Source organism: Actinia tenebrosa, unplaced genomic scaffold (genome assembly GCF_029948245.1).
Source record: "Actinia tenebrosa isolate PJP-AT-01 unplaced genomic scaffold, QUT_ActTen_1.0 PGA_scaffold3__52_contigs__length_22856419, whole genome shotgun sequence".
NCBI lineage: Eukaryota > Metazoa > Cnidaria > Anthozoa > Actiniaria > Actiniidae > Actinia > Actinia tenebrosa.
The window spans coordinates 12,169,751-12,182,968 of record NW_028292580.1 but is presented as its reverse complement, the minus strand read 5'-3'; the positions used below and the strand labels follow the sequence as shown (position 1 = coordinate 12,182,968).

General features: G+C 41.8%; 1 protein-coding gene across 1 annotated transcript in view; it reads left to right on the top strand.

Annotated features, from left to right (window-relative positions):
* Positions 1–13,218, top strand: part of LOC116301452 (conserved oligomeric Golgi complex subunit 5) — a 44,478-nt gene that overhangs the window by 9,220 nt on the left and 22,040 nt on the right. The window contains exons 7-15 of the mRNA XM_089034828.1: positions 9,503–9,540; positions 9,831–9,923; positions 10,166–10,316; positions 10,674–10,759; positions 11,004–11,081; positions 11,372–11,450; positions 12,133–12,310; positions 12,752–12,913; positions 13,030–13,129. Of these exons, the coding sequence (XP_088890954.1) occupies positions 9,503–9,540; positions 9,831–9,923; positions 10,166–10,316; positions 10,674–10,759; positions 11,004–11,081; positions 11,372–11,450; positions 12,133–12,310; positions 12,752–12,913; positions 13,030–13,129 (965 nt within the window). The remainder of the gene's footprint in view (positions 1–9,502; positions 9,541–9,830; positions 9,924–10,165; positions 10,317–10,673; positions 10,760–11,003; positions 11,082–11,371; positions 11,451–12,132; positions 12,311–12,751; positions 12,914–13,029; positions 13,130–13,218) is intronic.

Here is a 13,218-nt window from a genome sequence, read left to right as displayed (position 1 = left end):
CGGTTAAAAGAGCGCGTGCAGGAATTGTACGATGAAATGTGCGGCCTGAAGCGTGCAGAACGGTTTGGCGCCTTGTTGACAATGGCGACGTGGGCTAAGGAGTCCATTAAGGACTTCATTCAATATCCCCCCTAGAATGTTAACAATTAGGTTAAGTAATTGTTAAGGAATGACATACCTCGAAATAAAGATGTCTTAGAATGTTAACAATTAGGTTAAGTAATTGTTAAGGAATGACATACCTCGAAATAAAGATGTCTTAGAATGTTAACAATTAGGTTAAGTAATTGTTAAGCAATGACATACCTCGAAATAAAGATGTCTTAGAATGTTAACAATTAGGTTAAGTAATTGTTAAGCAATGACATACCTCGAAATAAAGATGTCTTAGAATGTTAACAATTAGGTTAAGTAATTGTTAAGATGTTATATAGTGGTTATCGTACTGTTATGTATAGATGGACTGCGCGGCGTGTAAAAAGAAGTTTAGCTCCAAGCAAAGACTACAATACCATGTCCGTAATGGTGTTTGCACAAAGAAATTGAGTAAAGTTTGTAAGGATTGTGGTAAGGAATTCAGTACTGTTCAAAAGATGCGACAACATCAGGACAAGCGTATTTGCATACTTTGCAAGGGCTGCAATAAGGAATTCCCTTTGGGAATGCAGCAACACTTAAAGAGAGGAGTTTGTGATCAGACCAGGCAGTGTGGTTTCTGCAATAAGATACTTAGTAGTCGACAACGTCTTCAAACGCACCGGAAAACGCATGAACTAAGTTATAAGTTCCACTTTAGGAGCTACGACTTAGAAGGCGTGGATTGCTACCAATGTGCGGATTTGATGAGTCGCTGCCCGCATAAAGAGGATTACTTAAGGAATCGCATAGATTACCATAAGAAAATAGTCCGTACTTTCCCCTCTTTTGAACGCGCCGAAGGCGTTCCGTGGACTAAAAGGGAGTATTGGAGGCAAGAGTGTGACCGTTGTGGTTGCATCAGAGAAGAAGAACATATCTTCAACTGCTTAACAATTACTTAACCTAATTGTTAACATTCTAAGACACTCTTTGAAATAGCTTCCGGGTGTCTTAACAAAGATTTAACCTAGATGTCAACGTTATCAGACATCTTTATTTCGAGGTATGTTATTCCTTAACAAAGATTTAACCTAGATGTCAACGTTATCAGACATCTTTATTTCGAGGTATGTTATTCCTTAACAAAGATTTAACCTAATTGTTAACATTATTGGGTGTCTTTTTTTTGAGGTATGTTATATGCTAGCCTACGCAGCTGCCTTTCTGGGAGGCATTCTAATTACCCTTTCAATATATGGACTGTATTACTTGCGAACTACCTGCCGACTGCATTACGACTCCCAAAACACGTAAAAAATACACCTGCCTTCATTGCGACAGGGTATTCTCCGAAGGATCCTTTGTGGGGCATTGGTGCTCTGCGGATCCTAAAGCAGACGTCCTTACGAATGCAGAGGACTCTCAGGCTCATACTTGACTACGTCAAATGCCCACCTGCCATCCTTTTTACCATGACTCATAACATGGGTAACGTCCTGCCCTTCGATGGCGTACCTTATCCTATCGGGCGCCCAAAGGGTGTATGTTCTTTTTTTATTCTTTAAGACCAAGCGCAGGCGGTCCAAGTCTTCGAAGACCACATAATTCTTTATCTCGTAGATTTCCCCCACGGTTAAATCCCTCCAGTGTGTTTGGATGAACTTTAACTCGTTAAATTTATCCTTGTCCATATATTCTATGAAATATCTTTAAGTGTGTTGCCAAAGTTTCCGAGGTTTTAAAGACCTTACAACACCACCTGCAGGGAATTCGTAGGTGTTCAGCATACGCAGTGATCTCCCTGCAGATTTCGTCGTAGTTGCTGCTTATGAGCACCTTATAGCCGTTTTCTTCATACCTCTGTAGGAGTAGTTGCTGATCTTCAGATAACCTGCCGTTGCCTTTTGGGGTCTTTAGCTCTATACAGAATCCACGGTAATGAGTGTGTGCATTCAAAATCATTAAGTCGGGTTGACCGCGTTGGTAGCCCTTCTGCCAGCACTTTATGCGCTTTCCATCCGAATCCTGTAATTCACCTAGGCCAGGGGTCACGAGCATTTGGGGGTAAAACCTGCGGATGTAATCAACCACCTTTTTATGCAGGTCAAACTCATTTTCTATTTTGAATACCAACTTGTTTGGGGTGTCAAACCGCCGTTCTATTTCGTACTTACCCGTTTTCCTTAGTGAAGGAAGGACGTCACCTAACACCCATTTACGGAACTTTTTAGCAATTAACTTCTCAGATCCAAATATTAGCTCGTAAAGACCTTCCTCCGTTAAATACACGGAATGTGGCTGTTCGTTAAGGGTGTCGCGCTGAGCTACACCCTTTATAGACCCGAGGGTTACCCTATTTTCCTCTGACACGTGTTTCCTAACCGCGTCTCTCGAATTTTTGTAATCTAACGCTGAGGCTACCGACTTCGCTTTGAAGTAAAGTTTGTCGCCTTGCACTACGCATTGCAGTTTGGTTTCGTTGTTTTGAAATACGCGAAGCATTGTATATATAGCATATTTTTTATGGCCATCAATAGGCAACACTCTTTAGCTGATTCATTTCTACGCTCAGTTGCGCGTCAGACACCACGAAGATGTACGTATTTATCTTAGTAGTGTCGCTGGCATCTTTGGTGCGTTTGATTTCCAATGTGATGCCGTCCTGCGTATTTACTAAACGTAGGCCCTGCCCATGTAGGTCTTCGTCGTTGGTGGTGCGCATGTCAATCCATAACGCGTACTTATCCTTAAAGAACTCCTTTGGGGCAATTTGGTCACCAAACTTGCGCGCGACTTCCCGGTACATATCCTCGGGCTTTATCCCTTGCGAGTAAACCTCGTTAGGCACTCCGTTAATGCTAACACCTACGTTGGTAATGTTAGGATTAAAGAATGCCTCAGAGTCACGCAATCCTGCGGTGTATGTCTTTGCAAACAGTAACATTAACCCTGTAAGGCTGCGCCTGGGAAGGTTAATGCTTTGGTTAATAACCTCTTCGACGTTGTTTGTAAAGCTGAACGTCTTATACATCACAACGTGATCGTAAAGAAAAGCCTTCCCGGCGCTGTATTCCATGCCAGCGCTACGAGCTAAGTCTTCGCTGTATACCGTCTCGTACTGCAGCTCCAAGTTCTTGATGGAATAAGGATCCACGGCTGATGAACTTACATCTTTTCCTTGCAGGATGTTCGTAGTATCTGCTAGGGTCACTTCGAACTGCAGTTCACTTAGCTGCCTTGGGTAGTATGCACCGTGGTTTGTGATAACTTCGAAATCTAATGGAATAACATATTTAGTACCGTAGGCCGCCTTTATTTCGTCTTCTCCTGAGGCGCTAGAGGTTGCGCTTCTTACCTTGCGTATGGCTGCGCTTGCTATTCCCTGCTCTATCCTTTGCGCGCGGTCGAAGGCCGTCAACCATAAGTCTTTGTACGTGGTGTACAAATCGTACCTGTTCAAGTCCAAAAGGGATTCCCCGGCGAACTTCACGCGTATTTTGGAAACAAGGTTCCTGCCTGCATTATTAACGACATAACGCGTGTCTGCGGTATCTGGTTGTATTGCTAGGTCAAACCTTAAAGCCAAGGTGCCAGGAACTAAGACTAGGTTATCCGTTAGGCGGGGCACGCCTACGTACAAGGTTTCTCCAGGCTTTGCGCTAGAAGGCGTGAATGTAACCCGGTGAAAGGTGCGTTCTGCTTTCAGTCCGCCAACCTGCTTAGGTAATACGTTGGGATTTAACTTTGAGCTTATCATATATAATGGAAGTAGAAGGAACGGATTTCGATCCCACCACCGAAGAAGGTCAAGTCGATATTAACGACGAAGAATATGAAACCCTGCTTCCTGATGACAATGTAGACCCCCGAGGCCTTTTTAATAAATTGCTGAACAAGTATGGCGTCGGGGCCCGCGATGCTATGCGTGCTTTGAGAGATAAATTTAGGTCTAAGAACCCCCACAAACCCATTCCAGAATACTTACAAATGGAATCCCTTAGCGTGCGGTCGGACTTAACGTCGGAACTCATCAATGACCTAAGAGAGCGATACCCAAACCTAAAACTGGCTCTCTTGGACTTCCAAATAGGAGACAAAGGGCAGGCTCAAGTTAGAGAATCGGGTAGGGAAAAATGGCATAACCTGTATCAAAGAAGGGATTCCAGCCTGCTTAACAACCAGCTTCCAAAAGGAGTCACAAATGCGCTGGGAGCACCCAACTTAACGATGCTAGGAACTTTGACAGAAAAGGAAACGAAAATTGCTCGAGATGCCTTTGTCAAAGGCATTTCGAAGCCTGCCTTCAAAGATGCCCTCAGATCCGCAATTGAAGTACGAGAAGAGCATCAAGCAAGTCTCGAACAATTAGAAACCGCCGAAGAGGAAAAAACCAAACAACTCGAAGAACTTCCAAAAAATAGCGACGCAGTTTCACACTTAAAGGAGGCCATACATAAGATGATGACCGAGAGGGAAGAACTCGAAAATGAAATGCAAAGAGCTAACGTGACCATCGATGACATTAGACAACGACATGACAAAGCAACCCAGAAAGAGGATAACATCGATAGGCAATTAGAAGCCGTCCAGGAGGAAAACCAAGCACTTCAAGCGCGCATAGTAGAAATAGAAGACGAATTCATGAAACAAAGTAAGTTAGCCAAACAGAGTCATACCGCTGAGATCGCAGACTTTAGAGCTAGGTTAACTAAGTTGCTAGAAGACAAAAGCAATGCGGTAATGAGGTTACAGACTGCGGTAAATGAAGCGGCGGGGAAAGACGTAGAACTACAGCGCTTAGGAAAAGAGTTAATGGAGTCTGTTCGACAGAGAAAGGCAAGTAATGGTGGACAAGGCAGTGGCGGAGGAACAAATACGGCAACTTCAACAGGCCGTCGAAGACTTGGAGTACGAAATAGATCGACAGCGAGTAATAATCGAAGATCAAACTCGCCCTGAAGAAGAAAGGGAGGCAGCCCAAAAGGAAATAGAAACCCTTCAGGAAAGAGTTGCGGAATTACAAACGCAAATAGAAGGTAAGGAAAAGGAGCTGGGGCTTACCACCAAGGAAAAAATAAAAAGAGCCCTGGTGAAGTATGGCGTTCCACTGGCATTCGCGGTTGCTATTAGCACCGTAGTAGGAGTCATCCTATCCACGCTTAAGGCTACAGGCGCGGGCGTAAAGAAATTAGGCAATGGGCTAACGGACTTGGGAAAAAAGATGGCAGCCGGTCTTCCTGGGCTGCTGGGTTCGGTTGTTTCCTTGGCACTTAGGGCTGGCGGAGAACTGTTAAAGTTCGTGGGGAATAACATTTGGATCCTCGTAGTAGCTATTGGGGTGGTCCTTTTGAAAAAGATGCGGGGTTGATCTTATCCTTGTGTATTACTGGGGACTTATCGTCGTCGGGAATCCGAGGTGTTCTCGACTGGGAATAAGTAAAGATAGTATTCACGCCGCCTTGATAATGCGGAACTAAAGGTATGGCAGTCATAGTAGAAATGGTCTTATGGTTCCAGGCAGCATTCACCGGAGAACCAGCTGTCGAATAGGCGGTATTTATCCCAACCGAACCCATTTGGTGAGCAGCAGCACGATCGCTTGGGCGAACTTGAAGCCTCGCGCGTTGACAGTTGGCTATTATATGAAAAGTCACCGGTGTTAGGTTCTCCACGCTAGTGGTCGCGGGCTCAAACGTAAAATGAGTCAAATGCCTCTTATTATCTTTTTTCCTGTAGGGCAGTAGTGGGCGGTCATTCTCATCAAGAATTCTAAACCCAACGTTAGAGTTATTCCACGTACTAATGTTAATAGTACATATGATTATACCAAGACCTCCAACCTTCACCTGCAGGTTGGTATCATACCATCTATCACCAAAGTACTCCTCCTCCTCTAAATAATAGAAAAGCGAATCTTCCTTTACATGTGGGTTGTTCATATATATCTAGAGACTAAGCACCGTAAGGGTGCTAATAGTTTTGTGATTATAAACGTAATCTCTTTGATCCTCTATGCTATTTACCGTAACCTTTCCCGTATCGTCTACGCGCATTTGCAGCTTTACCTTCCCATGGCAGTCGGCAACCAAATGAAGAGTCCAAACGGAATGATTTTCAAGGCTGCCTGGGTTGGGCTCTACGGAGAAATGCGCAGGCTCCCTGTTATTATCTTTTACGCGCATGGGTTGTAGTATGCCATTGTCATCGCAGAAACGAAATCCTACGTTGGCATGGCTGGTCGCACCAATGCAAATACTACAAAGGATCAATTTCTTACCTGAATAATTCAAATTCACGGACATGCCCGTGACATCAACCCAAGATGCTTGGGTGTATTTTTTCTCGCCTGTGTAAGTCGTATAAACACAATCTACTCCGGTTACGTAGGGGTTGTTCATCGCCATATATAATAACTCAGACCAACGCTTGCAGCTGCTAAGCCGGCTTTTAATAAGTTATGGTCATATTCCTCGGGTATCGTAGGCAGGACCTTCTTTTGGAGCTTCTTCTTTGGTTTGGGTTTTTCTGCGTGTTCCTTTTTTGGCTTCTCTACGAAGTGAGGAATGCCCTTGGTCATGTCAGAGTTCACATCATTCACCCCAAACTTCATATTCTTAGTAGCTCGCTGCAGCTTGTTGTTGTAACCCACGATGGAATCGGCGTTGATGACCAAATTACTTGGCATTAGCCAACAACCGGGCGACAAGGCGTAATCTAGCCGCACTTTAGATTGCTGCACCGCAAGTTGATATCTTTGAACTGACTTAGAAATCTCATTCTCGATAACAGCGCTTTCGAAGAGGACAAGGAATACTTGTTGCGTTTCCTGTGACGCACCACTGGCATCTACGATGGGGCTGCGAGTGCTAACCTGGGCTCCTAGAATGCAGTAAACAAAGGCTTCGATGCTTCGATTAATCCTTGCTAAATTCTTCAGTCCAATGCCCTTTGCGGCAAAGAAAGGCGCCCAAGGATACTTTTCTTTGCTTTCTATGTAGTAAATCAAGTCACCTTTTGACGCTTTACCCCCTAAGTCGGAGAATTCCCATCTGCTAGGATACCCCATACCCGGAGTTTCTATGCTGGCGCCAACATACGAAGCATAGGTGTAAGTCTCTCCTAAACCATGGGCGGCACCCTCTTTGTTGCGAAAATCAGGGTTGGTAAGCTTAAACTCATTCCTTAATCGCTCCCATGCGACTTTGTCATATTTGTTATCCTTCGGGTTAAAGATAGTGTCACTAGGAAGCGGCGCTCCTAACTCAAACAATATCCTACGAATAGTAAAAGCAACATGAAATCGCAGGAAAGGAATATGGAACATGTCCGCGGCTATACCGCATCCTTTAGTAGCAGCCCAGACAGCAAAGTTTAACTGCTGCGGCCAATACCGCATGTTGGGACCTGATAACCATTCTCTGGATTCTTTCCCCGAGGTATGTTTCATGGCAGTTTCTCTAAAGATGTCTCTGACTTTTATTTTGAAAGTCGTAGAACCCACGGGGATTTCTAAGGAGGTAACCATCTTAGCAAAGTCATCCGCTCCGCCTTTGTTATCGTAAAATGGGTAATTCTGGGTTGACGGTAATAAATTCTCTGGAAAGTTAGGCTGCCTTTCTTTATGCTTGGGTTTTGGGTTCTTTGGCTCCAAATCCTCATTGCTGTACATCCTGGAGCCGTTATAGTAAATCCCATCGGGTCTCCTTTCAAACTTACTAGCATCCGCATGCGGAAACATCTTCCTAAATGCTCTCCAGTTGGCATAGTTCCGGTTGTCATGATGTGGCTGCTCCTCAATATCATTCCCAAAAGCGTCGTACATTAGTATATATAATGGATGTTATACCATCAGCACCTAAGTTGTATCCAGATGTTCCCTATGCTACACCTAACGAACTAAACGCCGAAAACTTTCGTCTGAATAAAGCGAACTTAATCCTGGCTTACTTGGAAGGACAAGCAAAACACTACGAAAAAGTTAGGAAGAAATACGTTAGAGCCCGGAGTACGCTACATAAGATTGCGATAACCTCAGGATCCATGTCCGTGGCGTTAACAGGCACCGGCGTTGCTACTTCGCTTACTGGACCGGGAATAATCGTTGGAGTTCCTTTGGCCGGCGTTGGGGCAGCCTGTGGTATTATTTCTGCTGTTGCTACGGGCATTATGAAACAGTTGTCAAGCAAAATATCTAAGCATGACACTACAATAGCTCTGTCAAGGGCTAAAGTAAATACTATTACCGATCTTGTCTCAAAGGCCTTGCGTGACAGAAAGATAGACGACGTAGAATTCTCGCTTATTCTGGCCGAAGAAGACAAATACGAGAAACTAAAGTCGGACATAAGGAATAAAAAAACAGTCGTAAAAGATCTTTCCGAGGAATCTCGCAAAAAGATCTATCAAGAAGCGAAAGAAGAGCTTCAAAGAAAGCTTGCTCAGTAAACATCTGCTTTGAAAAGAGCGTGACGGGATTCTATTTACATATCGAACGTCAGTCTAGAAATTACGCGTAATCTTATGCCATAAGATTTATGCTAATTACTCATCTTATGGCATAAGATTTATGCTATTCGCTCATCTTATGGCATAAGATTTATGCTATTCGCTCATCTTATGCCATAAGATTCACTATCTTCTCGGAATCCATTCTAACAGGGGGTGGTTGGGGTCAATTTCGTAAAATATTTCGTAGATTACGTCAGGGTAATAAGGAATATCCTTATCCAGCCGACAAAACATCCACTCGGCTTTTGTCATATCAGAAACCTCGGGAATAGACTTACCGGTAATTTCAGACAAAAGATAGGGAATAGCTTTGTAATATTTCCCTAGTTTTAATGTTTTCAATGTCTTCCGTAGGCTTTGTGGCGTTGGTTCTTCTAAATGGTCTATGATTTTCTTCTTTACTTCGTTGTTTAAATATACCGGTCGATAACCTTGGATATGACTCATCCAGTCTCTGAAGTATTTTATTCTTTTGTATGGAGTCTTCTTACGACCTCCATTGGCGTAATACTGCTCTCTGGTAGCATTTGGTACGGCATTACGAATATTCTTACCACATTCGTAACACTGCGCTGACGTGTCGTCTTCTATTTGCATTTTCTTACCACAACACCAAAAGGGTTCTGGCTTAGGTACGATAACTTTAGGTCTTAGACAAATTATGCAAAAGTCGTTAACGAACTTCTTACATTCGTGCATCGTATATTTATAAGATATTTTTTACCTCCGTTTGCAGTACCCAACAGAGCAGCAGTAAGGGACTTTTCGCGGGAAATCCCGTAAATCTGCTGTACCCGCGTTCGTAATTTCCCGGGTAAAACCCGCAAATATACGGCATCGATCGCGAGTCCCCCTTACTGCTGCTCGTGTGTTAAGGAATATTGATTTAGACTTTGTATGCTTTTTTAAATTTAAGATTATCTTGTGCAAGGTGCTGACCTATCAGGAATACAGGTATTTAAAAGAATCACAAACTGTCTTACAGTGTGACTACTTTACCCGGGGCCACCTAGACAGCGAGAACAAATCAAATTGTAGAATGAAAACAATGCATTCCAACTTTGGAATTAGAATTAGAATTCTTGTGCAGTCTAGGTTTCAGATTGGCTTGGCAGTGGTTTGGCATTGTTTTCATTCTACATTAAGTCCAAATTGTTTATTCTGAGTATGATTAGATACCAGGTGGTAAATAACATATTATGCGATAGAAATGATGATAACATTTTTTCTCTACATTTTTTTAGGTTGTGGAGAATGATATGAAAATGATTGCGGAAGCAAAAAAAGAAGTTGAAATTCAGGCACAAAAAATGTTAGAGCAAGGAATTGAATCACAGGTATGATGTCCTTTCTTCCTTCCATCCATCCATCCATCCATCCATCCATCCATCCATCCATCCATCCATCCATCCATCCATCCATCCATCCATCCATCCATCCATCCATCCATCCATCCATCCATCCATTCATTCATTCAACCATCCATTCATCCTTTCATCTACTATTCATTCATGCATTCATACATTCATTCATTCATTCATTCACTTGCTCATTCACTTAACTTGGTTGCTATTTGCAGAATCAAACTCAAGTTGCGACAGCACTTCAAGTGTTCTATAATCTAGGTTGTCTGTCTGTCACTGTGGAAAATATTGTGGACAACCTCAGAGAAAATCTAAAGTCAAGCATCAAAGATGCTGTTGATGCCAGTAAACTTTCACAGGGAACAGGTAAATTTTTTCTTTTATACATAATTTATTTATCATCATTATCATCTATTGCTGTCGTGGATCAACCACAAAGCATCGACACAACTTTCATCCAGAGTCATCTGTCCTGGGCGGATCGAGGCCTTTTCTGAGTTTGATAAAGAGGATGCATTGTGGTCTAGATTCGGCACAAACAACACCATACAAGGCATGATGTTTGTACTGAAGCTAGACCAAAATTCACCATGTTCGCTATCTCAAAAAAGGTCTATTGCCTCATGAATTTCAATGCCTTATCAAACATTTATTATGAATTATATTTTTTCACTCTTAATCTTTGGTTTTTCTATGACAATTCTGTGGGCTTTTTCTTTTCAGGTCAGACCAATACTGCCACACTAAGAGCAGCATTATGGACACAAATGGAAAAGCTTATGGATGTGATTTATTCATCATGTGCTCAGGTTAGAGAAGATTTAATCAGCACCCCTAACATTTTTTAACATACTTTTGGAACATACTGAACCAACCTGTATCCAGCATTATTAAGCATATGCGAAAGGTACCCCTCATTTCCAGAGCCTCTACCATGTAAAAGAATTGGTAACATCCACACTCCTCTCAACACAGGAACTCCATTCATACATGTAATGAAAATACTAAGTATATATTACCTTCATGACAGTCCACCCATTCCGTTTTATTTAGGTTTACCATTTGCAGAAGGTGTTGGCCAAAAAGAGAGACCCAGTTACTCATGTCTGCTTCATGGAAGAATTAATTAAGGTAAATGGAACAGTATTAAATGTCGCATTCTCCAAGTAGAGCTGTCGAGATTGGGCAATTTAAAGCAAACAATAGTTTTCATTGTCGACTCATCCTATTGTTTTGTTTATTGTTTCTTATTCATCTATTGTATTCATCCAATAATTGGGTTAGATCTTCCTAGAGCTGCACAAATGGAAACCCATGTTTGTACATGACTTTTTCATTCTTTAGAGGAAAGAGAATACTAGATAATTGACAAGAGTAGGCAGTTGATTCATGACAGTTTGTCTTGTTTATCACTCTCACAGGAAGGAAGCACTTCAGTTAATTCTTTCTGGAAATCAGTCACAGTAATTTTAGCAGATGAGTTTTCCCAAGAAGCTAGAGGTACTTTTTTCATGCTCTTCATTTATTACAGCTGTAAGGGATGGGGGGATCACAGTAACAATATGGTCAAGTTTTAAAAAGATTTCAAAATATGAGATTTTGTACTTTGAAACAGCACACATCTATTGGACATCACTTTGTAAAGCAATTTTTCTGTTTTCTTAACTGCTATTAGTCAGGAAAAGTAAATTTTGTAAGCCTACCTCTGCCATGTTTACTAAATTCAAAGCAATTTCTGATGTTAAAATTGACTTTTTGCAATAGATTGACATGTGATCATTAATGGATAGCAAAAAAAATTGGACTTACTTTATTTAAAGACTTTTTGCTGGATTACTAATTTTTCATGCAAAACCTTTTCAAAAATACTTTTTTCCCCTTATAAGATACTTTCAATTTCAAGATACGAAGCAGTTTAAAGTTTGTTTGCCATCCATCAGAGCCTTCCCCCAGGGACCTTGAGCTGAATTGATGCGTTAGTAAAGTCAAATATCAGCACTTGACTGTTTGTTGCAAAAGGCCTTTTGACTTTTTCAACTATACTTGATTCCACACGTCCTAGAGTCCCCTCTCTTCCCTCCCTCACTGTCACAGAGTCCAAGTCCTGACTGTAATCCCCCTTAGTGAGTATTTGAAATTGGTAAACAATACGCCCAAGCTAAAAAAGTCTATGATATTTTAGATTCCACATTTCTTAAGCAAGCCTTTGAGGGTGAATACCCCAAGGTTCTGAGGCTGTACAATGATTTATGGAGCAGACTTCAACAGTTTGGTACCACCAATACTAACGGGCCTTCGGTAATGGCTGCCAATGAAGTTCAATTTGGGCTCTTCCAGAAAACAGAAAACTATGATTCTAGGTAAGGGTTTCTTTTCTGTGATGCATAGGGAGTCTCTCCCAGAGCTGGAGGGATGAATATTTGCATTTTAATGTGAAAGCTTCCACCAAATTCCAAGGATCCTCAATTTTTTTGCATCTCAGGAATTTTGGGTTATCTCGAAATGTCACAAAATAAAATTTCTCTCGCACATTTTCACGTCAAAAATAAATAAACTGAATTTATTTTTAGAAAAGTTGTTTTTAATGCAATATACTTAGGTGTGGGCCTTTTGGGGCTCAGTCCCCACTTTTTAAGGGTGTTTTTGCAATTTGCACAGGCAGCCATTCCACCTTAATGCAGCTTTGATGACCGCAGCTTCAAACAAAAAGAAAAGGAAACAAATATAACTAATCGACTTTTTCAGCCCTCTCATTCCATTCTGACGCCACTGATATTTCATATCCATTTGTTTTTTTGCAGTCCTGAACAAGCACTGAAGAAAAGTCTATCTCCCTTTGAGAATGCTTACTTGTCACGATCTCTGTCAAGACTATTTGACTCCATTAACTTGGTGTTTCCATCAGGGGCTCGTAATCCTCCACCCAAAGAAGAACTTACTAACATTGCTAGGACAATCGGAAGGTAACAACTTTGAAAGGATGATTTTTACTTTTAAAAAAGTAGATGAAAAACCAGTTTGCTAATTGAGATGTTCCTGAAAAAATATTGGTTAGATAATACTCCTTTCTGTTGGACAGTGAGCTGAACGTGGCTAGTGTAGATGCTGGTCTTACTATCACTGTAGCCAAGAACGTTGCCAAGACGATATCTATGTACACAGCCAAGTGTGAGCAGCTGGTAAGTCATGCAATGTGAAAATATTTTACGCCTTTTTGACCTAATGTTTCCAATTTAATATGTTGGCTCAATAAGAATGAAAAAAGGAT